Raw genomic sequence first — 27,341 nt, 5'->3', positions numbered from 1 at the left:
AGAGCAGTAATAGACCAGGGCGTCCACACTGGCACCGCAGTGCTCCAGCCCGGGTGCAGCAAGCTCTATGCCTCTTGTGCAGGTGGATTCCCAGGGGCGCTCCAGCCGCGGGGTGCGGGCGCTCTACGTGCCTTGCCAGTGTGGACACCTCAGGCGTTATGACGCCCGGGGACGATTTAATGAGCTCCAACTTGCTAGTGTAGACAAGACCTAGATCCCCTCCAGAGGAAAACTCACCAGGCTGCAGCAACCATAAAACAGGCATAGGAGGAGGCGGATGGGTGGATATTAAGACCCGGGGTGCTCCAAATTTTCAGGTGCCCCGCCCTATACAGCTGAATATTCTGTATGTGCCCAAGGACGGCCCTGAGTTTGTGAGTGTGTCTGTTTAGCTGTGTGCATGTCTCCCTGCAGTTGGTTTTCTAATTGTGTATCTGTTTTCTGTCTCAGTGTAGCTGTGTGTGTCTGACCACTTGTCTGTCTGTCTGGTTGCGTGTGTGTTTGTTTCAGGATAGGTGTGTGTGCAGTGTTTTCCCCAAGATTTGAAACTAGGGGGTGTTTGAATTTACAAAGGGTGGAGGGGGAGGGGAGGGTGGAAAATGACTAGCTGACCACTAGCATGGAGGGGAAGCGGGAGGGGAGAGTTCAGAGGGGTGGAGTTTGGCCGTTTTATTTGTTTTACATCTGTCTCCATACAGCTGTCTGTCTGTCTGACGAGTTCAGTGTTTCAGTGTTGCTGACTTTTCCCCCGTCTTCTCCATTCTGCTCCCTCCCTATCACACCCTGAGTCCCCCTCCACCCTGACAGTTTTTCTCTCTTTTCAGCGAGCACTTCTCTTTCCTCTGCATTCTGCTGCCTCCTCTCCAGGCACCGCCCTTGAACCTCACACCTCCTACGGGAGCATCCCTGCTCCATAGACACCCCTCACCCAGCACAGGATGGACCCCGTGGCTCTGCTCCTCTACCTGTGCGCAGGTAAGTGCCAGCCAGAGGGCCTGGGAAAAGCTGGGCTCCTCCACATGGGTGCCCAGCGAGTACCCCTCTGGCAGGGGGATGGGAGCAGCTGGACGCTCAGGACTCTTGGCTGCTATCCTTGGCTGGCTCTGGGAGAGGAGTGGGGTCAGTGGGTTACAGCAGGAGGCCTGTGCATCAGGACTCCTGGGTTCTCTCCTCAGCTCTGGGAGGGGAATGGGGCTGTCGTGACTTGTGTGGGGGAGGGCTGGTAATCAGGACTCCTGGGTTCACTTCCCTCTCTGTTCTGTTCCCCCCAGACTCTCTGGGATGGGAGTGGGTCACAGATGCGACTCCCTTTCTCTGTGGGGCGTGTGTGCTCGGTAGGATGTGGGGGGTGTGGGGGGGGGCGGGTTTGGGGAGAGTCCAGCAGGTTTGTAGTGGATGCAGTGTTTGAAATGGCTCAGTCTTTGTGTAAAACCACAGTCGCTTCCCCCTGCTTCAAGGTCACATCTCTGCTGTCTGTGAGGCCTGGACCCATCAGGGAATGGAGGGGGGCAGACTTTGGGGTGGCTGAGGATGAGGGGGATGGGTTGGGAAGTGGGGAAAGACTGGGAGATGGGGCTTGAAAAGGGATGAAGGGAAGAATGGGGGAGGCCACCTCAGCTCCTCCCCCACCTTCAGCTCCTTTGCCCCCAGACCCCACCCACCCAGCCCCACTTTGCCCCGTATCTGCTCCTCCTATAGCGCTGGAGGGCCTTTACCACCTCCCAGGCCTGGAGGGGGCAACTCCAAGGGGATTCTCCTTCCCAGGCCTGGCCTTGCAGGGAGGGTGAGGGCAGAAGGGAGGAGAGCTCTGCATTAGGGCAGTTGGCTACACTGTGCGTTAGGGATTCACTTTTGCCACTGATTGGCTGTTTGGTGTTTCTTGTGTGACATGAGTTTGGTGGATCTCAGCTGTGGCTCCCATGGCACAAGCTTGCCAGGCCACCCTGCACTAATTGACAGACTCAGCAGAGACCAAGATCTGCCTGGGCCAAGTTGCTCCCGGTGCAATGCTGTGGCCAATCCTTGGATACATAAGCAGGGGAATCTCGGGAAGGACTAGAGAGGTTATTTTCCCTCTGTATTTGGTCCTGGTGCGACCACTGCTGGACTCCTGTGGCCAGTTCTGGAGCCCACACTTCAAGAAGGATGTTGATAAATTCGAGAGGGTTCAGAGAACAGCCATGAGAATGACTGAAACATTAGAAAACCTGCCCGATAGACTCAAGGAGCTCAATCTATCACTATTTAGATTAACGAAGTGAAGACTAAGGAGTGCTTATCTCCATCTATAAATACCTACCTGGGGAAAAATGTTTGATGATGGACTCTTCAGTGTAGCCCAGCGGTTCTCAACTAGGGGTCCACGGCCCACAGGGTGTCCGCGAACCCTTTCAAGGAGGCTGCTGGGCCCTGCGGCAGAAGCCCCAATCCCCGGCGCCCCACTGTGGGGCTGAAGATGGGGGAGGCGCAATCCCTCCCCAATCCCCGCCGCCTGGCCAGGTCAGAGGCAGGAAGCCAGAGCCCGGCAATGTGGGGTAACTGCTGCTCTGGCTGGTGCATGGAGCAGGCAGCAGCAGCTGTCCTGCCTCTCCTGCTGGTGCCCTAGATTGAAGCTCCCAGCCTCCTCTGCTCCCGCAGTGGCAGCCGGTAAGAGCCCCCCAGCTCCGTGGCTGGCGGACCTCTCTGGGAACAGGGACCACAGGGGAGTCCTCCCAGCACAGTCCCTAATACTCCTCTCCTTACACCCTGAGCTATGTCCTCCCTGAATCCTGAGCTACACCCCCTGCCCACACACAGCCCCCGCTACCCCCTCCCTTCACCCTGAGCTACCCACCCCCCTGCCCACATACAGACCCTACTTACCCTCTCCCTGCACCCTAAGCTGTTTTCAAACTTTTTGAGCTAAGCCCCCCAGCTTTGAGTTATAATTTTTGGTTGCCCCCCCAACCCAGACAGACTGGGTGGCCTGCTGAGGTGAGTCAGAAGGTGGAGGTAGCACTTCCTTCCTGGAAACTGCTATGTGGGGCTTGAACCCCACTGTTCCCTGTCCCCCCCAAATAGAAGTCAAACTACACCTATGCCCAAGGCCCCTCTGTCCCCCTGGGCCCTGCAATTTTTATAGCATTTTGAGGGGGGTCTCAGAGAGAAAAAGGTTGAGAACCCCTGGTCTAGCAGACAAAGGACTAACACAATCCAATGCCTCGGAAGCTGAAGCTTGACAAATTCAGACTGGAAATAAGGCGTAACATTTTTAACAGCGAGAGTAATTAACCATTGCAACAATTTACCAAGGTTTGTGGTGGATTCCCTTGTTGGGATATAATACATAAAATGATTTATGCTATGGGGGCCAAGTGTGGCTGTTGTGTGTTTGAAACTGGAGTGCATGTCCTGCATTTTGGCAACCAAAGCAAGAACTTAAAGGTCAAGCGGTCAAAACCTATTTGAGGGGGAGGGATAGCTCAGTGGTTTGAGCATTGGCCTGCTAAACCCAGGGTTGTGAGTTCAATCCTCGAGGGGGCCATTTAGGGATCTGGGGCAAAAATTGGGGATTGGTCCTGCTTTGAGCAGGGGGTTGGACTAGATGATCTCCTGAGGTCCCTTCCAATCCTGAGATTCTATGATACCAAACAACTTTGTTATGTCCTTGGAAAAAATGAAGAATCAGCAGATAAGGAAATAACACCAGTGGAACTGCTATAAAAATGTATAAATGCCTTGGATTGTGTGCCCAAAATTGTCCCTTTAAAACAAAGGGTAAAGGCCCAAAACAACAAAAACAAAAATCTAATAATGTCACAAAGTAAATTATAAATAAAAGCTTCACACATCTGCAATTTATAGTCTTTCAATAATCCAAAGTCCAGTTTATATATGGTGTGGTACTTGGAAACTCCCCGCACCTTGTAACTAAACTAAACCCCAACTAACCATCAAAATGTCTAACTACTGGGCTATGGTATAGTATGTTTGGGCTATAAATGTAAAGTAAATAAGATCCATTTTGTAAGGCATAAAAAGTATTTATATATAGCAACACTGTGTCCAATATCTGCCTGCTCCCCCATCCTGTAAAAAGGCCCCTGCTGAGGGTCTAACACCCTGAACTGGAAATTTTAAATCAAGACTGGATCTTTCCCTAAATGTTCCAGTCTGGTTCAAACAGGCATTCATTCAGAGACGCCCTCTGGCTTGTGTTACATAGGAAGTCAGACTAGATGCTCAAAGCAGTTCCTTCTGGAGTTATGGTCTGTAATTCTATGAAGGCTGCTCTGCCCCTGCTACCCTACAGAAAGTGTTCCCCGCCTCCTCTTATGAATCTGGGTCAGCAAGAGATAAATCAAGGGCTTCATTCACCAGTGCTAAATCCGTTCATGATAGTTAGTCTTCACTTGGGAGTTTCTGCTGCTATGCAAATGAATGCATGGTATGATGCACGTAAAATGGCCCTCAAGGACTAGAGAAAAGGGAAGCTTGAAGGATCTGGGAGTCAAGACTCCTGGGCTCTATCCCCAGCTCTGAGAGGGATGTGGAGTCTGGTGCTCAGTCTCAGAAAGGTTTTGGAGTAAATTTGCTGAGGCTCCAGCTAATTACAGGAGTTTACAGAGGGTATTCGAGGCTATTAACGTCGGATGGCCAAGACATTACATATCAAGATGTTCCAAGCTGACATGCTCACAAGAGGACATGAAGGACACCTGAACATGGGGAAATGTAAGTGCAGAGCAGGAGAGATACGGTACTAGCCACAAATGAACAATGAGAGAGAGAAATTGTTAAAATGTGTGAAACAGGCCCCCAGTGCCAACCTAAACAGAGTAAAAGAGGCTATGTTGATAAGCGATGACCAGTTCAGGGCGTGGTCTAAAGTTGGTGTGGATCTATTTGCATACACAGGTGAAGACTATGTTTTGACACTGGATTATAATTCTCATTCACTGGAGGTTGTTTATTAGAAAATACAGTCACTTCTGGGGTGGGGCATAGGAGCTGTTTGTGCAGCGATTCGCTCACCCGGCACTGAGATGAGGCCATTTGTTGGGTCTCTTTGGGAGTGCATTGGGGTGTGTATGACTCTACCTCTCCGTGCGGCATGTGTGCTTGGTAGGATGTGGGCCAGGGATGGGGTTGGTGGGCAGGAAGTGGACGTGGTTGGCACAGTCCTGCTCTAAGGTCAACAGAGGTTCCTCCTGCTTCAAAGTCACGTCAGCTCTGTCTGTGAGGCTGGGACCTCGCAGGGCATGGGGGAGGGCAGACTTTGTGGTGGTTGAGAATAAGGATGACAGACTTGGGGTTTTGAGGCACACTGGGAGATGAGGCTTAAGAAGGGGAAATTGGGGGAGCCTGTCCCTGCTCTCCCAGCACCCCCTTTTGTCCAGCCAGCCCCACAATTTTCCAACCCCACCCACCAGCCCCACAATTCTGCACCCAGCCTTGCCCCACATTTGCTCCTCCTGCAAATCTGGAGGGTCTGGTGGCTACAGTTTTAAGCTTAGCAGAGTGACAGTCACCTCTGTTACTTGCTTCAAACTGAGAGCCTCTAGGAACACATAGAGACCGAAGGTAATGACCATCTATAATTCACCAGTACAAGGTCTAGTCTATTTTTAAGTTTTATTAAAGTTAGTTATGATTACCCACGCATATAGAAATTCTATACAGACCTACGCACAATTTACAAATATAGTTATACTCACATCCTTGACAATAATGTTAGGGTCTGATGGCTCTCTCATGGCTTGATCATCAGTAGAGGGATGGTTCCTGCTGGAGTCTCCCAGAGGGAGCTCAGTTTTCTCATTCTGGGCATCCCCTTTTTATACTCTGATTCTGTCTACACCTACATTCTGCGTGTGTCCATAAAAGTGTCCACCCTCTTTTCCCTTATTGGTCTGTCTCCCCTGGAAACTTAATGAACCCCAATTTTCTATAGGCTGGGTAAGTTCCCTTTATTCTCATTAGCATTAGCGCACAAGCTGTATCCCATGGTTAAGACACGTCTGAGACAGATGCGCCTTTATGGTATTTTTATGATCTAATATTAATCTTCTGGGTAATTTTGCACAATACTGTCACTTGGTGCCTCTTTTCCCATAATCTTATGGCACTGGGTTATTTTTCAGTCACTTATGTCATCATTTCTTGTCTCCAGGGCCTAAACTAGCTAAACTAAAGTCTTTCAGGCTTTAACCTACAGGTTCTTACATTTCAGCTTGTCTTAGTCATCGCTAGTACTTGGTTCGGTATTTAGAGGAATTATACTTTTATAATCCTACAAATTAACTCTAGTTAATGAATATATCTATGATATAACATAATCACAATGTCATACAATAAATGAATAATAACTAAAACCACTGGCTACATGGCCATATAGTCTATCAATCTATGAAGACTGATCTGTCCCTTCTGTCCCTACAGGAAGTGCATCTGCTGTGGATCAGCATCAGGAAAGCGGATGGAGATAAATCTAGGACTTCCTTCGCCAGCGCTGAATCCACTCATGATTAGGGCCCTGCCAAATTCACCGTCATGAAAAACATATCACAGACTGTGAAATCTGGTCTTTTATGTGCTTTTACCTAATCCTATACAGATTTCACAGGGGAGACCAGTATTTCTCAAACTGGGGGTCCTGACCCAAAAGGGTGTTGCAGGGGAGTCACAGGGTTATTTTAGGGGGGTCACAGTAGTGCCACCCTTACTTCTGTGCTGCCTTCAGAGCTGGGCGGCCAGGGAGGAACGGCTGTTGGCCAAGCACCAGCTCTGAAGGCAGTGCCCCACCGGCAGCAGAGCAGGAGTAAGGGTAGCAGTGCTGCAGCCCCCCACCAATAACCTTTTGATCCCCCACTCCCACAGCTCCTTTTGCGTGAGGACCCCTACAATTACAACACTGTGAAATTTCAGATTTAAAGAACTGAAATCATGAAATTTATGATTTTTAAAATCCTGTGACCATGAAATTGACCAAAATGGACTCTGAATTTGGTAGTGCTCTACTAATGAAATTTATATTTAAATGGGAGTGTCTGGCACTATGCAATGAATGTGAGGAATGATTTGCATAAAATAGCCCTTGAGGGCTAGACAGCCGGGAGCAGGTGGTGAGGAGCTGGGAGTCAGGAGGCCTGGGTTCTATCCCTGGTTTGGGAGAGGAGTGGGATTTGGTGGGTTCGAGTAGCTGGCTAGAATTCAGTCCCATAACCAGAAAGCCCCAGGCACTGGCCTGGTCTCCATCGGGGAAGCTCTAACTGGAGACTGTTTAACCCCTGCAGTGCTGGCACCGAGCCATGGATTCAGCGTGGATGTGGAGGGACCCATCACCTTCCAGGAGGCAGCTGAGGGGTTTGGGCAGAGCGTGGTGCAGTTCGGGAATGCCAGTGCTGGGGGGTAAGGGCTGGACATGGGACCCCACGTGACTTGTGCCCAACACTGAGGGGCATGTCCGGCTGGGCTGCCTCCCCTGGGCCTCAGACCCCTGGGTGTGTGGGGCATCCCCTGACCCCCCATACCTTTTCCCCGCAGGCTGATTGTTGGGGGCATGCTGCAGACAGGAAACGTGAATGAAACCGGCAAAGTCTACAAGTGCAACCCGGGATCCGGACGCTGCCAGGAGATCCCCATCCAGAGTAGGGGCACCCTGTGTTGTGGGGTGCAGAAATAGGATTGGGGTGGGAGCCAGGACTCTTGGGTTCTGTCACCAGCTCTGAGAGGGAAGGGGGGTCTAGTGGGTTAAAGCCAGGGGAAAGGGAGGCTGGGAGCTAGGACTCCTGGGTTCTATACCCAAATGTGGGGGGGTCTAGTGGTTAGAGCTGAGAGTCAGGAATTCTCGGTTCTTTCCTCCGTTCTGGGACAGGAATGGAGTTTATTTGCTGAGCCTGGTGTGCATCTCTCCCCTGTCAGGGTCCCTGGATGCCATGAACATGTCCCTTGGTTTGTCTCTGGCTTCCCAAGGCTCCCAGTTCCTGGTAGGTACCACACCCAGGGGAAACGGATGGTGGGATTGGGGTCCGACATTTTCTCCCTCATCATTCCAGGGGACAGGTCCGTCCCACCCCAAAACCCCACTACTCATGGATGGTAGTAACTGGGCGGAGTCAGCGTAACTGCAGCAACGGTGCAGAGGTGACAATTGGGTGACATCCCCATGACTACATGATAACTGTGTGAGGGCTGTTGGTAATTCCTGTAACTGGAGGGGTGGTAGAACGATGCAGTGGGGAATAGTGGTAGCCAGGTATCCTCCCTTTGGCTACAGTGATCGTGAGGTGATGTTATGAGGGATGGAGGCAACTGGCTGATGTTGCCATGGTGACAGAGACTGTGTGCTGAGGTAGCAGGAAGCGTTGTAACTGGGTTGCTGTCATGGCGACAGTGACTGTACATGGACATAGCAGGGAGCATGGCAAGTGGTTGACATTGCCATGGCAACAGTGACTGGACACTGCTATAGCAGGGAGTGTGGTAAGCAGATGGTGCCCCCGTGCGTCTCCCCTGTCTCCTCTCAGAGTTAGGTCCCGACGTCCTGTCTGCCCCAAGGGGGTCCCTGCCCTGGCAGGGCCTTTCCCTGCATAACCATGGGGCGGGGGGGAAGGGATCAGGCCCCAGGCTCTCTTCCCCATCCTCACTGCTCTGTTGAGAGGGGCTCCTACTGACCCCCTGCCTTTTCGTGCCCCGTGCTGCACCGGGCCTGTGGGGAGAACATGTACGTCAGTCACTGCTGCTTCCCTCTGCAGCACAGCTTCTGGCAACTCCAGCGCATCCTGGACACCCAGCCAGGTAAGGGGTGACACGGGGGTGTGTATGGGGGGGACTTACACCCTGGGTTCCCAGGTGGGTACAAGGGCCGTGGGGAAGTGGAGGGGAGATGGGTCTAGAGGGGCCCAGGGTCTGATGTGGGTTGGGATACCAGGCTAGGTGGGCCCATTGGTTTGATTCAGGATGTCAGTAGGAGCTGGGAGTCAGGACTCCTGGGTTCTGTCCCAGCTCTGGGAGGGGGAGGGGTGTATTTTTTTCATCCCAGTGCATGTCATGGTCTACTCTCAGGACCCCTCCATGGCAGGGACGGGATGATATTGCGACAGAGGGGCCAAGGGGTCTGATCGGGGTGGCCAGCAGGGGGTGGGATATCCGGTTAGATGCGCCCATTGGTCTTTCTGGTGGGTTTCCCATGTTTGTGGAGTTGAGTCAGGACGTACTTCATTCCTGTCCCTCTCAGAGTGCCCCAGACATGTCACAGACATAGCGCTCCTCGTCGACGGCTCGGACAGCATCGTACCTGTGGACTTTGGAAAAATGAAGACGTTTCTCGCTGAGATCATGAAGCGTTTCCGCAGCACCGACACGCAGGTAACGGGCAGAAGCTGAACCCTGACTACGTACCCTGCCCCTCGCAGTCAGTGCTGACCACAATGCCCCAGTGCGGCGCTAGGGGGCGCTGTGCTGCAGAGGGAGCAGTAAAGGATTTTGCATCCAAAACCAGGAAAAAATTCCAACAGAACCACTACGTCCCGACTGCCTCAGCCCTTAACTGAGTCTGATGCCTGCTTTTCTTACCCTCCACCCCTGGGGTTGTTTTTCTCTCTTCTCCCCTGCCTCCCCTTGCAGTTCGCCCTCATGCAGTACTCCAATAAATTTGAATTGCACTTCGACTTCATGGAGTACAGGAGAAGTCATGACCCCGATCACCTTGTCTCGAGCATTGAGCGGCTTCAGGGAACGACACACACGGCCACAGCCATCCGGAAAGTCGTGTAGGTATTGCCTTCCTCCCCGTGCTGAATCCACAGGGAATGGGCTACAAGGACATGCAAGCTAAGGGATAGGGACTCAGGACTCCTGGGTTCTATCCCCAGCTGTGGGAGGGGATGCTGGGAGCCAGGACTTTGGGGTTCGATTGCCAACTCTGTGCCTCTGTTGTGTTGTGACTTTAATCAAGTCACATCCCTGCCCTATGCTTCAGTTTCCCCATCAGTAAAATAGGGACATGACGGTGACCTCCTTGTAAAGGACTTTGAGATCTGCAATGCCAAAGCAGTGGACGAGCGCTAGGTGTTATTACGTATCAATAACCCTCCCATGCATTCCCCACCCCCCTTTTCCAGGCGGGAGCTGTTCACCTCTGGGAGAGGCGCTCGGGATGAGGCCACCAAGGTTCTCATTGTGATCACAGATGGGAAGAAATACAACGACCCGCTTTCTTATTCAGATGCCATCCCCGAGGCTGAGAGAGCTGGGATCGTCCGCTACACCATCGGGGTGAGCCATGGCTGTGCGGAGAACTAGTAGGGATCCGAGCCCATGTCCAGGTTCCCACCAGATAAGGGAGAAGAACTGACCCTGGGTTGTAACTGGGTCAACGTGTGACGTTATAGGAGAGCTGGAGCTCCTCTGTTGTTCAGGTTGAGCAGAGCTTTCTAGTTAAAGGTTGGGTTTTCTGACTGCCCTACGATACACGTGCTGACTCAGATTGTCATAAAATTTGGTTTGCCTCATGGGGATGCAGGTTAAGATTAGTGGTCTAAATTTGGGATCATTTGAACAAGGGGTTTCTGAGATATAGCCCCCCCCAGTTAAACAGCAAAGTCACTCGGTTCTTATAAAGTCTTTTTTGCACTCGCCTGGGGCTCAAACAACAGCTCTGATCCTCCCTAAACTGATCTCAGTCACTTGACATTTCTCTCTGTTAAACTGCTGAGCCAAAGAGATTGAAATTGGCATCAGCAGCAAGGCGAAGGGCAAGTTTACACGATACACTCAAGTCGAATTAAGTTAAGTCGTCGCACAGCCACCGCAGTAATTAAATCGGTTTTTCATGTCCACATTACTCTCCTGTCGGCGGTGCGCATCTTCACCGGGGACTTTGTACTGATTTAACTGTCAGTGTGGGGCATTGTGGGGCTGAAGCCCCACCGCCTGGGGCCATCAGCTGGAGCCTCAGGCTATGTAAGCCACACAGTGCCTATATGGACACTGCATCAACCTAACTACATTGACCTAAAAACAACGCCTCTTGTGGAAGTGGAGTTATGAAGTTGGTGTAGCGGGTGAGTTTCATGGGTGGGAGCTACATTTTAGCGTAGCCACTTACAGAGTTAGGTCGACGTAAGTCCTACGTCAACAAACTCGGGTTTAGAGTCATAGATTCCCAGGCCAGAAGTGACTTTTGCAATGATCTAGTCTGAGCTGCTGTGTAGCACAGGCCAGAGAACTGACCCCAATAATCCCTGTTGGAACCAGAGCAAATCTTTTAGAAAACCAGCCAGTCTTGAGATAAAAATTGCTAGGGATGGAGAATCCACCACGGCCTGTGGTGAGCTGCTCCAGTGGTTAATTCCCCTCATGGTTAAACCTGACACCTTCTTTCCAAAAGGAATGGGTGTAAATTCCACTTCCAGCCATTGGATCTTGTTCGACCTTTGTCTGCTGTTTACGTCGGGCCCAGCGACGGGGAGGTGTCTGACTCCACCGCTGAACCGACTGCACACAACCCACCTGGACTAGTGCGGTGGTCCCAGCCCTTCATCCCTTGCCCTGAGGCGTCCCCCGGAGACATTGCAGCACTCACCCCTCAGTACGCCCTGGAAGTTGAGTCATGCTGGGCCCCAGAGCGCTGACAATCCCCATGGCAAGGAGACCCCTGTGCCCTGCTGCTGGTACAACTGACACAACTCGGTGCTGAAATGAGGCAGGCTCCATAACTCCAGGCTCCAGCGGCCCCCCACTCACCGGAGGAGCACATGGCGCTGGCTGAGCTGTGCCTCTAGAGGGCCCAGCAGAGTTCGGGGTGGGTGGGTGTTGGTCCAGGGCTCCCGGCTGTGACTGATGCTGATGCCCTGGTCTCCCCTGTACCTCCCTCTACTCCGTGAAGGTCGGCGAGGCCTTCTCCAGTGATACTGCCCAACAGGAGCTCCAGGAGATCGCCTCTGAGCCCACCAACGAGCACGTCTTCTGGGTGGACAATTTCGACAGCCTCCAGAGCATCCAGAGCCAGCTGAAGGAGAAGGTCTTCATCTGCAAAGGTAACAGAGCTGGGGCAGGGGCCGCAGGGGCCCTGGGGCTTTAGAATGGGTTTTCAAGGTTGAGATGGCTGGCATATTGGGCTGCATTAGTAGGAGCATTGGCAGCAGATTGAGGGAACTAATTATTCCCCTCTATTTGGCACTGGCCAAATCTGGAGTATTGCATCCAGTTTTGGGCCCCCCACTACAGAAAGGACGTGGGCAAATTGGAAAGAGTCCAGCGGAGGGCAACAAAAATTATTAGAAGGCTGGAGCACATGACTTATGAGGAGCGGCTGAGGGGACTGGGGTTATTTAGTCTGCAGAAGAGAAGAGTGAGGGGGGATTTGATAGGAGCCTTCAACTACCTGAAGGGGGTTCCAGAGAGGATGGAGCTCGGCTGTTCTCAGTGGTGGCAGATGACAGAACAAGGAGCAATGGTCTCAAGTTGCAGTGCGGGAGGTCTAGGTTGGATATTAGGAAACACTCTTTCACTAGGAGGGTGGTGAAGCACTGGAATGGGTTACCTAGGGAGGTTGTGGAATCTCCATGCTTAGAGGTTTGTAAGGCCCGGCTTGACAAATCCCTGGCTAGGATGATTTAGTTGGTATTGGTCCTGCTTTGAGCAGGGGGTTGGACTAGATGACCTCCTGAGGTCTCTTCCAACCCTAATCTTCTATGATTCTGTGGGACGGGGAGCTGCTGGGAATCCAGAGCTGGGAGTGATGAGAGCGTATGAGTAGTGCGGTGGGATATACCTATACAGGATCAGTGGGAAGCTGAGTTTCATCAACATACCCAGAACCTCTGGGGACATGAATGATGCTTCCCTCGGTAAGAACAAACCCAAAGATTTCCCCTTACCTATTTAAACAGCCCCTGCTCCTCACCCCAGAGGTGACTGCCTCTTCGTTCTGGGAAAGGGATCTCTGTGTAGCACTGTTTGTGACACCCTGACACCCCAATATTCACCACTGTCATGTAATTAGGATATTTTTTGTACAAAGTATGTCTTGTGAGGGATTATTCTAAAACTCTTGATCTGCTAAACCTCAATCTCATTGGATTGTATGTGTTATCGTTCTATGTGAAGTTATGAAGTTTGGCTACATATGTGCTACTGAAACGTGTGGCGAGGTTCACAACACCCACAAGCAGCCTTTCAGGTACAACAGTAAGAAGGCCAAAGAGTGTTAATGGCTTATTGAGGAAATGCACATACGCACATGGATTACCCCAGGAACTGGGTACAATACAAATCTCTCAGAGATAGCACTACACAGTGGGAACTGTTTGTCCCAAGTCACAGAAAAAGAGCTTTCCAGCGAGTGGGAAGAAGATATAAAAAGTGGACAATGATATCATGGGGGACATCACTCTCCCTACAACAATACACCTGGAAATATCTGAGGGGCAAGGATTGAACTGTAGGAAGTGATGGTCCCAGGGTAGAGGAATTTTTAGCCTGAGTATGAAAACCTGGGAAAGCCAAGGCAACTTGTGCCTTAAGAATGTGCTGCCTGTTTATCACTTAGGGTGAGAATCTACTTATTTGTAACCCAGTTTGTGCAATTCATACTGGGGGGGGGGGGTGAAAGAAGCTGTGCACATCTCTCTCCACATTGAGGGAGAGGGTGAATTTTTAGGAGCTTGCACTGTGCAGATCTCTCTGTACAGTGTAAGACAGTATTGTTTCGAGTTTATTGCCCAAAAGCGTGTGTATGTGAGTTCCAGGTGAGTCCTCTCACATAGAGCTGACTTCAGTCTGTGTCTGCAGCTTGGGGTGGCCCTATCTGTGTGTGTGTGCTGCATGAGACAGGAGAGCCTAATTCAGCAAAACAGGGAGAGGGAATCCAGGCTGGTGGAGCAGGAGAGGCTCAGTGAAAACCCAGTACATCAAGTGGCATCCCAGACGGGGTGGTCCAATCCATCACACTATTGTATGGCTGTTTCCCATGTCACCTCCGAATGTCTCTCTTTTCCTTTGAGGTTATTCATCTCAGGTCATCACAGCCAATGGGCAGAGCACCTACATGGTCGGGATCCCTCACTGCCAACGCACCGGCAAAGTCATCCTGTTCAGCCAAGATACCAAGGGTGGGGAATGGACACCCAGATCACAGCTGTCGGGAGAGCAGGTATGGGGAGTGTTACAGGTAATGTGGATTGTGGGTGTGAAAGAAGGACAGCGCTGGAGGAAGCCTGTAAGCTTTTGACATCGTGCAATATTTGTGTTTGGCTTCACCTTCAGGAACGATTCGGTCAGAGAGCCTCAGGAAGGGATAAACTTGACTGGTTTAGAGAACCGCACCACAGCTGACATTCAGCATCTCTCCAATAATCCACTTCTGTTACCTTCACTTACAGTCTAGACGGAACTCATAAGGTGGCCCAGACCCACCAAGGGACTTAGGCATTGTGATGCTGCATGGAGGCACCTGCCTCTGCCCGTGATCGATGAATGGGGGGAGGGGAGAGAGAGACAGGGGCACTCTTCACCTACCCTACATGTGGGGTCTCATCCAATAGGCATGCTCAGAGCTGCCAAGATATTCACAAACCAGCTGGAGGAGACAAAGAGAGGTTTCCCTTATAGCCTGGGGGTTAGAGTCCTCACCTAGGACGTGGGTGACCCATGGTTCAAATCCCTGCTTTGCCTGATTAAGAAGAAGGATTTAACCATGTAGCTGTCCTCTCTCAGGCTGTGGGGTGGTTGTGATTTGCATATGTTCTGTGGCCCAACTGATACTTAATTACTCAATTAACAGGGGAGACTGAGGGAGTCCACATCAGACTATCCCATAGCTTAGGGGTTAGAGCACTGAACTGAGAACTGAACTGAGAAACAGCAGGGTCCTATTCAATTCCTTCTCCTCTGATGACACCTACCAGAGGAGGAGTTAGATGGAGGAGCGCCTGTCTTCCCCGAGTTTGTGGACCATGCTGGGATGGCGGGGGGAGGGGGAAATGGGCACCGGGCAACTGCATGTTTAGAAAAAAGAAAAGGAGTACTTGTGGCATCTTAGAGACTAAAAATTTATTTGAGCATAAGCTTTCGTGAGCTACAGCATACTTCACGAAAGCTTATGCTCAAATAAATTTGTTAGTCTCTAAGGTGCCACAAGTCCTCCTTTTCTTTTTGCGAATACAGACGAACACGGCTGCTACTCTGAAACCTGCATGTTTAGAGTAAGACAGTAAGGCACCAGCCCTGCCGTTGAGACAGCAACAAAGGAGCTTCTGCTGCAAAAACGTAGGCACCGAGTCAGTTTAGGCACCTACAGGGGTCAGCAGTAGCCAGGCAGAGGTTTTGTGGTTCACAGAGGCAGTTAAGTCCGGGGGGTTAAGCACATACGTACCTTTGTGGATCTAGGCTGGAGAGACTCAGGCAAGGAAATAACATTACTAGTGATATTAACAGTGTCTGAAAAAGATCACACTACACTAACAAAGTGAATTTCTCTAAGCTCCAATTGCCTATTCGTGCCACCTAAACAAAACTTACAACAGTGGCTCAGTCAGTGATGGACTTGACTTGTGATAGCCCAGCCTCTAAAAAGAATTGCACCACAGTTAGCATTCAGCATCCCCATCCCTTCAAGATCTAGCTGCCTGTCTGTTCAAGAACACTTACAGAGATAGCCCCACCGGCTGCACTTTGGGAGGGTGAGGCTAAAGAAGGAATGGACATTGGGACTGAATCCTTATCCCCAGAGGGTGGGAAGAGTCCCAGTAGGAGAAGAAGCAGGAATTGACTAAATTGAGGGGGTGGCTTATCTGCCTCTCCAGATTGGCTCATATTTCGGGTGTACACTGTGCACTGTGGACCTCAACAGAGATGGGAACACGGACCTAGTTCTAATTGGAGCCCCCATGTACCATACACCCCTGAATGGAGGACGGGTCTATATCTGCCCGATCGACTTGCTGGTAAGAAAGAGGAGCGCAGCACTGGGGAAGATGGGTGGCCTGGGGTTCTTGTTTGCCTGGACTGCCGTGATGCTGTGACAATTAGTATTGCAGTGGTGGGCATGGTGCTCCAGGAAGTGGGGTAGAGGCTCAGTAGGGGGCGCTCGTCCCTCCCAGTCAGTTCTGGCCCCAGTGCCCCAGAGCTGGGGGCGGGGCACACTGTGCTGCAGAGAGAGGAAAAGGAGCTTGCTAGGGATCACTCTCTGATGACAGCAAGTGCTGATCCTTTCTCCATGTGTCTTTTTGGATTGGGCCTGCAGGGGACGACGATGTTCTGCAACAAGACACTACATGGGCAGACGGGGGAAGTGTCTGGGCGCTTCGGGGCCAGCATGTCTGAAATCGGGGACATCAGCGGGGACGGACACACGGATGTGGCCATTGGGGCTCCCATGGAGAATGACAATCATGGGGCCTTGTACATCTTCCATGGGGAAAAGGGAGGCCTCAGTCCCCAGTACAGACAGGTGAGCCCAGCTCCTGCGGGGAGGGGTCAGTACACAGCCCTGAAGGGACACCATGGAGCCCACAGCCCCTTAGTGCCCATTATACAGTGTATTCACCCCTCTGCATCCCTTATTGCTCTCTCTGCCGTACAGCGCATCGAGGGGTCACGGTTTCCCAGCGGGCTGCACTACTTTGGCCAGGCCGTCAGTGGTGGGACAGATCTGACGGGGGATGGACTGCCGGACATCGCGGTGGGGGCACAAGGGCAGGTCCTGCTGCTGAGGTAAATAACTCTGTGTCGTTGCACTGCTCCAAACGACAATCTCAGGTCTTGTCTACACTAAAGCATATTTTTGATATAAATTATTCCAGCGATCTGAAAGTGTAACAATTTCATCGCTATTCCATGTCCACACTGCGGTCCTCGTGTCAGCAGAGCACACCCACACTTGGTGCAGTCGCACTGAGAGTGAGAGCAGTGCACTGCGGGTACCTATCTCAGTGTGCGACTCGCCACATTCCACAGCTCGGTGTTGTGTGATGGTGGAGTGGATCACAGTGCATCATGGGTATGGAATCAATGTCCCATGATGCAGTTCGTTCCGTCACAGCAGTCTATGGGCTTTTGACTGCATTCTGTGGCATTTTTCAATGGTTCTTGTTTACTGTGAGCCTGCCACCTCCGTCTGAAAAGATGGATCCTGCACTGATCTGTGCTGTTGTGATAACTATTGCGAACAAATCGTGGATGGTCATGCAGTATATCATGAGCTCCCAATCTGAACAGGAACTAGAGATGCCTGACCTGCTCTGTGCCATGGAAAGAAACAACACAGATTACTTTTGGCATTCATGGAGCAGCTGAACACAGTGGACTGTCACTTTTGAGCTTGGGAAACAAGCACTGAGTGGTGGGATCACACTGTTATGCAGCTCTGAGATGACGAGCCGTGGGTACAGAACTTTCGGAGGCAGAAAACCACCTTCCTGGAACTGTGTACGGAGCTCACCCCAGCCCTGCAGTGCAAGGACACCAAAGTGAGAGCTGCCCTCTCGGTGGAGAAGTGCATGGCAATTGCAGTGTGGAAGCTGGTGACCCTGGACTGCTACCAGTTGGTTGTGAAACAGTTTGAAGTCGTGAAGTCGATTGCAGGGGCTGCGTTAATGCAAGTACGCAGGGCCATTAACTGAATCTTGCTATGAAGGACCATGACTCTTGGCAATGTACGTGAAATAGTGAATGGTTTTGTAGAAATGGGATTCCCTAACTGCGGAAGGGTAATAGATGGAACCCATATTCCAATTTTGGCCCTGGACCATCTTGTGATGGAGTACATCAACAGAAAGGGGCACTTCTCCATGTTATTTCAGGCACCTGTAGATCACTGTGGGTGTTTTGCTGACATCAATGTGGGGTGGTCTGGGAAGGTGCATGACGTGCGCATCTTCAGGAGCACCGGCCTGCACAGAAAGCTGCAAGCAGGGACTTTCTTTCCAGACCAAAAGATTCCAGTGGGGGATGTTAAAATGCCCATCGTGATCCTGCTAGACCCAGCGTATCCCTTACTCCCATGGCTCATGGAGCCTTAAATGGGAAACCTGGAGCGCAGCAAGGAGCTGTTCAACAACAGACTGAGTAGGTGCAGAATGACTGTGGAATGTGCCTTTGGCACATTAAAAGCAGGCTGGCGATGCCTATAGGGAAGGTTAGATCTTAGTGAGGAAAACATTCCAATGGTCAGAGCTGCCTGTGGGGCTAAGGGTGAAAAGCTTGCCTGGGGTGGAGTGCTGAGCCAGATCACCTGGCGGCTGATTTTGAGCAGCCAGATACCATGGCTATTGGAGGGGCACAATGAGGGCTATTGGAAACAGGGAGGCTTTGAGGCAACATTTTGAGAATGAGAACCAGTAATCTGCCACGCTTCATTAAGCTCAGTTATCTGTAGTGTAGACAAGGATGCACACAGTAGCAATACATTGTGTGTGTGTGTGTGTGTGTGTGTGTGTGTGTGTGTGTGTGTGTGTGTGTGTCTCTCTCTCTCTGTACTGGAGAAAGGCACAATGATCGCTTTGCTGCAGGGCCGGCGAGTTGCATGAGCCCGTGGTGCTCGAGCTCCAGGAATATTCCGGGCCTGGGGGCCCGGCTCCACCAAAGTTTGGGTCCGAGTTCCACCGCTGCCCCCAAACGCCTCCCCAGTTCCTCCCCCGCCCTTGCTCCTCTTGGCTGAGGTGGCTGAGGTGGGGCTGAGGGCAGGGGAGTGCTGGTGCAGGGGTGGTGGTGTTCAGGGCACTGTGGATTTGTGTGTGAGGGTGCTGGACATCACGTGTCCGGAGAGTGCGGTGGCAGGGGGCTGTGTGGCACCCCAAACCCCCTCCTACTCCCAAACTCCCTCCCAGAACTGGCACCTCTCCTGAACCCATACGCTCTGCCCCAGCCCAGAGCCCACACCCAGCACCCAAACTCCCTTCCAGAGCCTGAGGCAGGTATGTGTGTGTGGCAGGGTGGGGGTGGGAGAGGGCAGGACTTGGACCTGTTCTGGGCACCACCAAAAATTATACAAACCTGCTGCCCCTGCTTGGCTGCTCCCTTCTCTGCCCCCCAGCATCTCCTCTAGCAGAGCTCTATATCCATAACTTGTCTCCATGGGGTGCTGTGAGCACCTCCAGGCTGGGTGGGAGGCTCAGGGGAGGGAGGGGTCCTGGCCCCATTGCAGAGAGCACCTGGGTGATGGTTCTGTTCCCCCCATGGCAGGTCCCGGCCGGTGCTCAGAGTCAGGGTCTCCATCAGCTTCCAGCCCCCAACAATCCCCACCTCGGCCTTCGACTGCCAGGGGCAGGAGCAGCTCAACACAGAGGCCAGCAGGGCAGAGATCTGCTTCACCATCACTAAGAGCACCATGGACAGCCTAGGTCAGGCCAAACCCCCCGACCCCCCGTTCTCTTGCACTCTGAGCCAGCCAGTTCCCTGCCCTGGAGATGGACTGGAGCTAGTGCCCCGTAGAGGGGAAAGGCCCCATGTCCCATTTCCCCTTTAGGTTCCCACTCTGACTCTCTCTGTCCCTCATTTCCCCTCCCCCGTAGGTGACAGGATCTCCAGCACCATCCAGTACAGCCTGGCCCTGGACCCCGGGCGGACTAATATCCGAGTCACCTTCGACTTCACCAGCCCTGTCCTGAGCAGGGAGCTGCGGCTCGGCATCGAGACGAGATGTGAGACGTACCGGATAACGTTTCCTGTGAGTGTGGGGGAGTCCTAATTTCTTCCCCTCCCACTGTGTCTGCCCCTCCAACTCTGCCCCTCGCTCCTAAATCACCCAGAGAACAAACCTCTCTCCGGGTCCCACCCAGCGCCCAGCCGTCCTTACCCTTCAGGGGCCTGACATGTCTCTGTCTCCCCAGCTCTGCCCAGAGGACACCCTGACCCCCATCACCCTGCGTCTCAACTACACCCTGACGGGGGATCCCATCGCTGCTGCCAGCCACCTCAGACCCATCCTGAGCGAGGACTCTGCACTGGTGTCTGCAGGCTTGGTAAGGTGCCAAAGCCGGGCCCCGCGGTGGGTCTGCTGCAGGGATCGAACCAGTGACGTTGGCATTCCAAAGCGAGAGACTGCAAAGTTCAGAGCCAGCAGCAGCTTCCTAAACCCCTTACAGAGTGCAGGCACTGGAGGGCGACAGAGACGGAGGCCGAGTTTGCCTTGGCTACGGACCTGTCTCCGCTGGGTGGGAACATTCCAACTTCTCCTCAAAGTTTCCAAAATTTCTGTCCAAAAACCAAAATATTTTGGCTAAAAACAAGATTTTTGCTGAAAATTTTTCAAAACTTATTTTGGCCAGGGCCCCTTAGAGGGGAAAGGCCCCATGGTCTGTTCCCCATCCCCACACGAGCCAGGCAGGCCCCCTGCCCTGGCACCCCTAGAACTGTGGTACTTTTTCTGGCCAGAGCCGGGAGGGGAAGGGGGAGGAGGGGTTTGGGTGAGTGGGTGGGTGGCAAGGGCAGGGCAGATGATGGGTTCAGCTGTCCCCTGTGCAGGGGACTGGGAGGTGCTGGGGTAACTGGAGGGCCCCTGCGTCCCCTGCAGTGTTGCTCTGTCAGATGGTGCTGCAGCCCTCTCCCCATTGACCCCTGCCCTCCTGGCCTCCCCCCAGCTCCCATTTCAGAAGGACTGTGGCATGGATGGCCGCTGCGATGACCAGTTAGGAGTCTCCTTCAATTTCTCTGGGTAAGTCACCGAATCCTCCCCACAAAAACACCCGCCATGGGGGGACCTGTCCAGCTTGATCACAGTTTGGATTTCCAGTGCTGATGGATCCTGGGTGGGGGGCACTGCTGTGGCGAAGATTGCAGCACTGGGGTCCCTGGCTGGGCACTGTTTCAGGAAGCTCGCAGCACTGGGGTCCCTGGCGGGGCACTGCTAGAGGAAGTTCACAGAGCAGCCAGGGCACTGCCCTGAGGAAGCTCACCCCTTTGTCTCCCCCTTAGTTTGAGCACCCTGGTGGTGGGCATCAGCCCTGAACTCAACATCACCGTCTCCATCGAGAACCGCGGGGAGAATTCCTACAGCACCACGGTGCGGTTCTTCTACCCGGCCGCGCTGTCCTACCGCCGGGTCCTGCTGCTCCAGGTACCCCAACGCACCAGGCATGAGGGGCAGGCTCTGCAGTGGGGAGCCGTGCTGCAGAGAGTGGGCAGGGGACTTGGCAGGGGATGCTGCTCTGCAGGGAGCAGGTGGGGGGCTCCGCAGGGGGCACCGTGCAGGAGGGAGTGGGCTGGGAACTCAGTTTGGAGCGTCGTGCTGCAGGGAGTGGGTGAGGGCTTGGCAGGTGGTGTCGTGATGCAAGGAGAGGGCAGGGGGCTCAGCAGCGGGCGCTGTGCTGCAGGGAGTGGTCAGGGGATCAGCAGGGGGCGCTGTGCCTCGGGGAGCGGGTAGGGGGCTCAGCACCGGGTTCTGTGCTCCAGGGAGGAGATGGGGGACTCAGCAGGGGTCTGTGGCCCCCTGTCTCACTGGCTGGTCCCCTGTGCTCAGTCTAACAGGAGGGCCCTGGCCATTAAGTGCAGCTCGGCCGTGGGCTCAGAGGAACAATCTCAAAGGAACAGCACCTGCCACATCAACCACCCCATCTTCAGGAGCGGGGCCGAGGTAGGGACGGGCCCTGGCCTGTGGACTCCCCAGGGGTGAGCCCAGCTGGGAGCAGAGAGGGGCAGTTCCCAGGAGTCAGCCCAGTCCGTGACAAGCGATGTGCTGGGGAAAGTGCCCGGGGGAGCCAGGAGAATCAGTGCAAATAGAGCCCTGAAATCACTCCGGGGCTGGGGTCCGGCCCTGCCGGGGCTGGAAGCCAAGGGCCAGACTTGGGGGGCTGGAAATCAGGCTTCACTGGTGGAGAAAAAAACAAAGGGAGGGGCTGTTGCCTTCCTCATTTGGGGTCTTTAAAATGACGGTGAATGGGGTGTTGCCATGGCATGGAGCCGGCTGAGATCTCTGGACCCCAAACCAGGTTAACGCTGTTTAATGTTGGACAGGGACAGGGTCATGTTAACACCATTTGCCGCTCTGGGACCATTTGTTCTAAGTTCATACAAAAGCCCCCCACCGTCCTCCGTGCCTGCCTCGCCCCCGCAGTCTCTGGCAGTTCCCCAGGCCCTGAGCCCACTGGCTCTCTCACCCCCCCCACCCCGGTGTGTTTTCCAGGCCATCTTTGTCGCCACTTTCGCTGTCTCCTCTGAAGCCGACCTGGGGGACAGGCTGCAGATCATGGCCACTGCCAGCAGGTGAGGGGGCCGTGCAGGGCCAGGGGTGGGGTGGGGGGGCAGTGGGAATGGGCCGTGCATGGAGCAGGACGATGCAGAGGCCTGTGATGCAGCCTCCCTCCACAGTTAACTGGCTCCATCTCCTCACATCTCTCCCCTTTGCCCTCCCCTCCCCCCAGTGACAATGGCGGCCCCATCACCGAGCGCATGATTCACCGGGCAGAGCTGCCGGTCAAGTACGGCATCTTCATCATCCTCACCAGGTAGGTCCGTGCGGAGACAGAGGGGAGAGCGCCCCCTGCTGGGCCCCCTGTTCCCTGCAGCACAGCGCCCCCTATTGAGCTCTTCCCTGAAGCACAGTGACCCTAGCGCCGCACAGGGTCGTAAGTGCCAGCGCTGACTGCAAGGGGAGAGCGCCCCCTACTGAGCCCTTCCCTGTAGCACAGCGCCCCCTTCTGGACATGACACCCCACCGCCACTCTCCAGCCCCATCCAGCACACTCCCATCTCTCTCCTTCCTTCCATCCTTTTCCTCCCCCAGCCTCGAGGAGTCGACCAAGTACGTCAACTTCTCTGTCGAGGACGCAGGGACAAGTGTGCCAGTGACACATGGGTACGAGGTGAGGATGGTGGCACAGAGCGCGAGGGGGGAGATGGGGCAAGAGGGAGGGAGTGGAACTGCCTGAGTCAGATTTAGTGGCTTAGGGCACAGAGAGATGAAGGTGGGGGTGGGCAGAGAGCCAGGACTCCTGGGTTCTATCCCCTGCTCTGGCAGGGGAGTGGGGTCTGAGGGTCAGAGCGGGGGCTGGGGATCAGAGCTCCCGGGTTCTCTTCCTGCAGCGCCCTATGACGAGTCTGTTTCTTTCAGGTCAAGAACCTGCGGCAGCGAAGCGTCCCCATCTCGGTCACGTTCCAGTTCCCCGTGGAGCTGAGCGGGGTCCGGGTGTGGGACGCCTCTGAGGTCGTCCCCTCCAAGGTACCTGCCTCTCCCTGCCCTTGTGTGTGTGAGATGGGCCCAGTGACACCTGCTCGGCCCTACAGCGCCCCCTGCTGGGACAGGCTGCCTGGGGGAGAACGACCTTCCCCAGGTCCTTCCCCAGCCCCTGAGCCAGCCAGTCCTGTGCCCTGGTGCCAGATTGGTGCTGGTGCCCCCTAGAGGGGAAAGGCCCCATGTCCCCTTCCCACCCCCGTTAACACCGTGTCTCTCTCCCTCCCCAGCCCCAGCTGGCTCAGTGCACCAGTGAGGCTGAAATGCCGGGTTCGAAGGACTTTGTGAAGCAGATGAGCGAGCGCCCCCTGCTGGTGAGTATGGACCAGTGCACTAGCTCAGACAGAAAGTGCTATAGATAGACCCAGACCCTCATGGCCATGCTGAGCCCCTGCACACCCCCTGCCTCACCCAGCGATATCCTTCCGCCCCCAGGACTGCTCTGTGGCCACCTGTAAGAAGATCCGGTGCAGCATCACCTCCCTGGAAATGCAGCAGCCGCTGGAGTTTATGATCAAGGGGAACGTCAGCTTCCAGTGGGTCTCCCAGGTACGAAAGCTGCCTCTGCCTCTCAGCACCAGGCAAGGGATCCCCCCAGTGTGAACAGCCCCAGAGCTGGCTGCATCTCAGTGCCGGGCAAGTGATTGCTCCGATGTGAACAGCCTGTAAATTGCTCTGGGTCCCCCTGGGATGATGCTCCGGGCTGGTTTGTGCCATTTCTGGTCAGGGACGGTGAATTTCTCTGTTCCAGACTCAGCAGCAGAAAGTGAGTCTGGTGAGCGAGGCCTGGATTGAATACGAGGAGAAGAAATACACCCAGAAGGAGGGATTCGTCCAGCGCCAGGTACCAGAGTCACTGCGCCCGGGTTACAGAGAGCATCGGCTAGTGGTTAGAGCTGGGATCCAGGAGTCCTGGGTCCTGTCCCTGCTCTGGGAGGAAGTGAGGTCTGGGGATTTAGAGCAGGGGTGGGTGATGGTGCCAGGACTCCTGGGACCCCATCTCACGCCTCCTCTCCCCCAGGTGCAGACGTTGGTGGAGCGCTCCGAGGTCTATAACTACCAGCCCATCATCGTGGGCAGCAGCTTGTGACAACTTGTGAGTTTTCGAATTATACCTCACAAGGCATACTTTGTACAAAGATTATTACAATAGTACGTAGGGTGTGAATACAGGAACGTATTTGGTCCCAGCCTCATTACTGCATGTGGCAGGGAGTTCCTCAGGCTAAACCTGTAGGACAGAGACATTTATTTTTTCCTTTTCAATCAGTTTTAAAAGTGATTTCATTTCCTTGTGTGGTGTGGAAGCTTGGACAGCACAGCCCCTTTCACTCCCACAAACACACACACACAGTATTGAGAGATTGTTTGAAGTAACCTGAGACTTCAGACAAGACAGGTGAATGACTCTGAGAGCTTGGATTTATTGGAAGTAACCCAGTAGCACCTCAAGGCCCCAACTGAGATCAGGGCCCCCATTGTGCCGAACGCAGCTCAGATGTCGGCCGAGGATGGGCCACCGTTGTGCCAAGTGTGGCTCTGATGCTGGCCAAAAGCAGGCCTCCTGCCCTAACCCACTAGACCCCACTCCCTTCCACAGCTCCTGGGATAGAATCCAAGAGTCCTGGCTCCCAGCCCTGCCAGGGACACTCTGGGTGGGAGGTTTCAAGTTCAGCAAGGGGCATCAGGGTATGGATCTGGAGCGTCCCACATAGTGTTGCCTCCTGCATGATTTTTAATTGGCCTGGCCACTTTTTGTCCTGCCTTGCCTGTTGCCAGTGAAAAAATTTATCATATGGGGGTTTGATGTCCCTCTGCTGGACGTGAGTATGGACAGCCACCCGTGCAGTGAATTTGTATCTACCATGCAAGACATGTGGCTGGGAGCGCAGCTGGCCCTACTCAGCCTGCCGAACCATGGCAGCTCCTCTCAGCACCAGCTTCACTCACAGCTCACCAACAGGGAGGGGTAGGAGCAGGGTGGGAGAGGCAGGGTCTCCTGGGAGGAAGGCTCCCTCCCGGGCTGTAGCTTCTGTGAGGCGCCAGGTGTGGGGGCTCATGATGGGCAAGGCAAGGGCTTTCTGAGTTACGTGGCAGAAAGAACAGCTGTGGTCACAGCTGTGGGGAAAAGGGCCAGAGCCTCACCCCTGTTCACCAACATCTCTTCTATTCCCCAAAGGGAAGCGCCGTTCATCCTTTATGCATTTGTTAGTTTCTCACCAGGGCAGGAGAATGCCGCTCTGAGGATCTGTCATTCCCTAGGAGAGCATAGGAAAACCTATGCAGAGGTTTGGGGGTTTTGGGGGTCATTTTTGTTGCCCGCTCACTCCATGTTTTAGCTTGGGACAATGAGATTTTTAGTGGTAATTGTCAGCAAACATCAGTTTCACCGCGCACCCCCCCAAACCAAGGGATATTCCTGTCTGTGTGTCTTTTTGTAACTTAAGGTTTTGCCTAGAGGGATTCTCTATGTTTTGAATCTAATTACCCTGTAGGGTATTTACCATCCTGATTTTACAGAGGTGATTCTTTTTTACTTTTTACTTCTATTAAAATTCTTCTTTTAAGAACCTGATTGCTTTTTCATTGTTCTTAAGATCCAAGGGTTTGAGTCTGTGGTCCTGATAAGATAGGTGTCTCAACATTGCATGTAAAGTTTTATAAGATTTCCCTGTATGATATTACTGACCCGTGTTCCCAACTCCACAGCCTTGGTCACACAGAAGATGGCAACCAGGTGTGGTCTCCAGAAAGGAATGTGCCTGCCTGAATTTGCATTTAATCAGTAAACCGTCTTCAAGAAGAAGGGAAACAAAGGAAGCTCAAAGGTGTGAGGAAGAGCCAGCTTCCACATAAACTCTGTGTGTCCTAGTCCGCAGCTGGAAATGTTTTTCAAGAGTGGGACTGAAACTATAAAAAAGGAGGGACAACCCCTCCTTTCCTGCCCATGGCATTCACTACACCTGAAGAGAGAAAGGAAGTATTCACTGGATGCTGAGGAAGAGGGTCTGATGTACACAGTTTGATCTGGAAGGCAGCTGAAAGCATGTGGTGAGAAACTTTGCTTGAAGAGGATAAAAGCTAGGCACTAGTAAACATTTCATCTTTATTTTCTTTTTAACCATTTCTGACTTTTATTCCTCATTAGTTGGATTCACTTAAAAATCTCTCATTGTAGTTAATAAACTTGTTTATTGTTTATGTTTTGAATTGAAGTGTCTGGGTAACTCTCTTTTGAGGTGGTAAATTGTGTGCACAGGAATAATCTTACAGGTATAATGGACTTAATATGATTTGTAGTGTCCAGGAGAGGGCTGGGCAGTACAGGACATAGATTTCTGGGAGAAAATCTAAGACTGGGTGTGTGTTGGGGTCACCCTGCTGTATAATCCAGGCTGGTGAGAGCCAGAGTGTCACCCAGGTGTGGTTGGCAGGCTGCAGTTACACACTGACACTCAGGGCTGGCTTGCATGCTCTTAGGCTGTTTGTGAGTGGCCCAGGTGGGAATTATTTCGGCGAGACTTTGTAAGGCACCCAAGGCTGCAGGGCCGGGGGGTGACAGAGCTGCCCATTAGCCTGGATTGTACCCTGGCATGCCAGAGATGTGTAAACAGGACTCTCACATGGGAGTAAAGGGATTCTATTCTCTCGGTGTTTGGCACTGGCCTGACCGCTGTCGGAATGCTGTGTCCACTGAGCAGTGTGACATAATGTCTGTGCCACTCAGAAAAGACAAGAAGTTCAGGCACTTCAGTGCTATAAGGCCTATGTCATCACTGCCGTGACATAATTAATCTAAGCAGCCCATGGTGTATGCTCACCCACAGTCATTCCTCAAGCCTACTATGGGCTTTCAGGTCCTAGAGAAGTGTGTTTCCCAGTTAGTCTCATTAAAGTTCCTAAATTCCCATCCATCGTCTTGGTAGAGGGCTGGTGGATTCAGAGCCTGAGTGAGTGTCTGATTGGCTGCTAGCCTGCAGGGGGCGGGCATTAGGGTGTCTGTGTGTTTGCGTCAGGGAAGCCTGGCTGTTTAAAAATAGCCAGAGCCTCGCGAACCAGCTGAGCGGCAGCGAACCAGCTGAGCAGTGGGGACAGCAGAGCAGCACACAGCAGGAGTTTGCCTGGGAGTTCGCCTGGAGTGAGCCCAGTGAGGCTTACATCTTGCCAACGTCTCTGAGGAAGCTCATAG

General features: G+C 53.2%; 1 protein-coding gene across 4 annotated transcripts; it reads left to right on the top strand.

Moving 5' to 3' along the window:
• Positions 1-578: 578 nt before the first annotated feature.
• LOC119566364 (integrin alpha-M-like) lies at positions 579-26,362 on the top strand. 4 transcript variants are annotated; one of them, XM_043549181.1, is made up of 28 exons: positions 659-894; positions 939-975; positions 7,275-7,389; positions 7,525-7,628; positions 7,903-7,967; positions 8,736-8,778; positions 9,218-9,348; positions 9,607-9,752; positions 10,104-10,257; positions 11,870-12,020; positions 13,989-14,137; positions 15,789-15,929; positions 16,229-16,435; positions 16,568-16,698; positions 19,168-19,325; positions 19,497-19,651; positions 19,815-19,946; positions 20,565-20,638; positions 20,899-21,040; positions 21,443-21,556; positions 22,106-22,185; positions 22,344-22,427; positions 22,706-22,784; positions 23,033-23,140; positions 23,383-23,466; positions 23,588-23,701; positions 23,904-23,996; positions 25,862-26,362. In XM_043549181.1, the coding sequence occupies exons 2-28, from the start codon at positions 939-941 to the stop codon at positions 26,006-26,008; spliced, it is 3,138 nt and encodes a 1,045-aa protein (XP_043405116.1). In that variant the 5' UTR covers positions 659-894; the 3' UTR covers positions 26,009-26,362. The 4 variants fall into 4 exon arrangements, with proteins under 4 accessions (XP_043405117.1, XP_043405116.1, XP_043405114.1 ...); XM_037899135.2 differs by adding an exon at positions 24,174-24,248 and having other exon boundaries at positions 661-975; positions 25,862-25,998; XM_043549179.1 differs by having other exon boundaries at positions 660-975.
• The last annotated feature ends 979 nt before the right edge of the window (positions 26,363-27,341 follow it).

Source organism: Chelonia mydas, chromosome 6 (assembly GCF_015237465.2).
Source record: "Chelonia mydas isolate rCheMyd1 chromosome 6, rCheMyd1.pri.v2, whole genome shotgun sequence".
NCBI lineage: Eukaryota > Metazoa > Chordata > Testudines > Cheloniidae > Chelonia > Chelonia mydas.
This window is presented reverse-complemented; position numbering and strand designations above follow the sequence as displayed.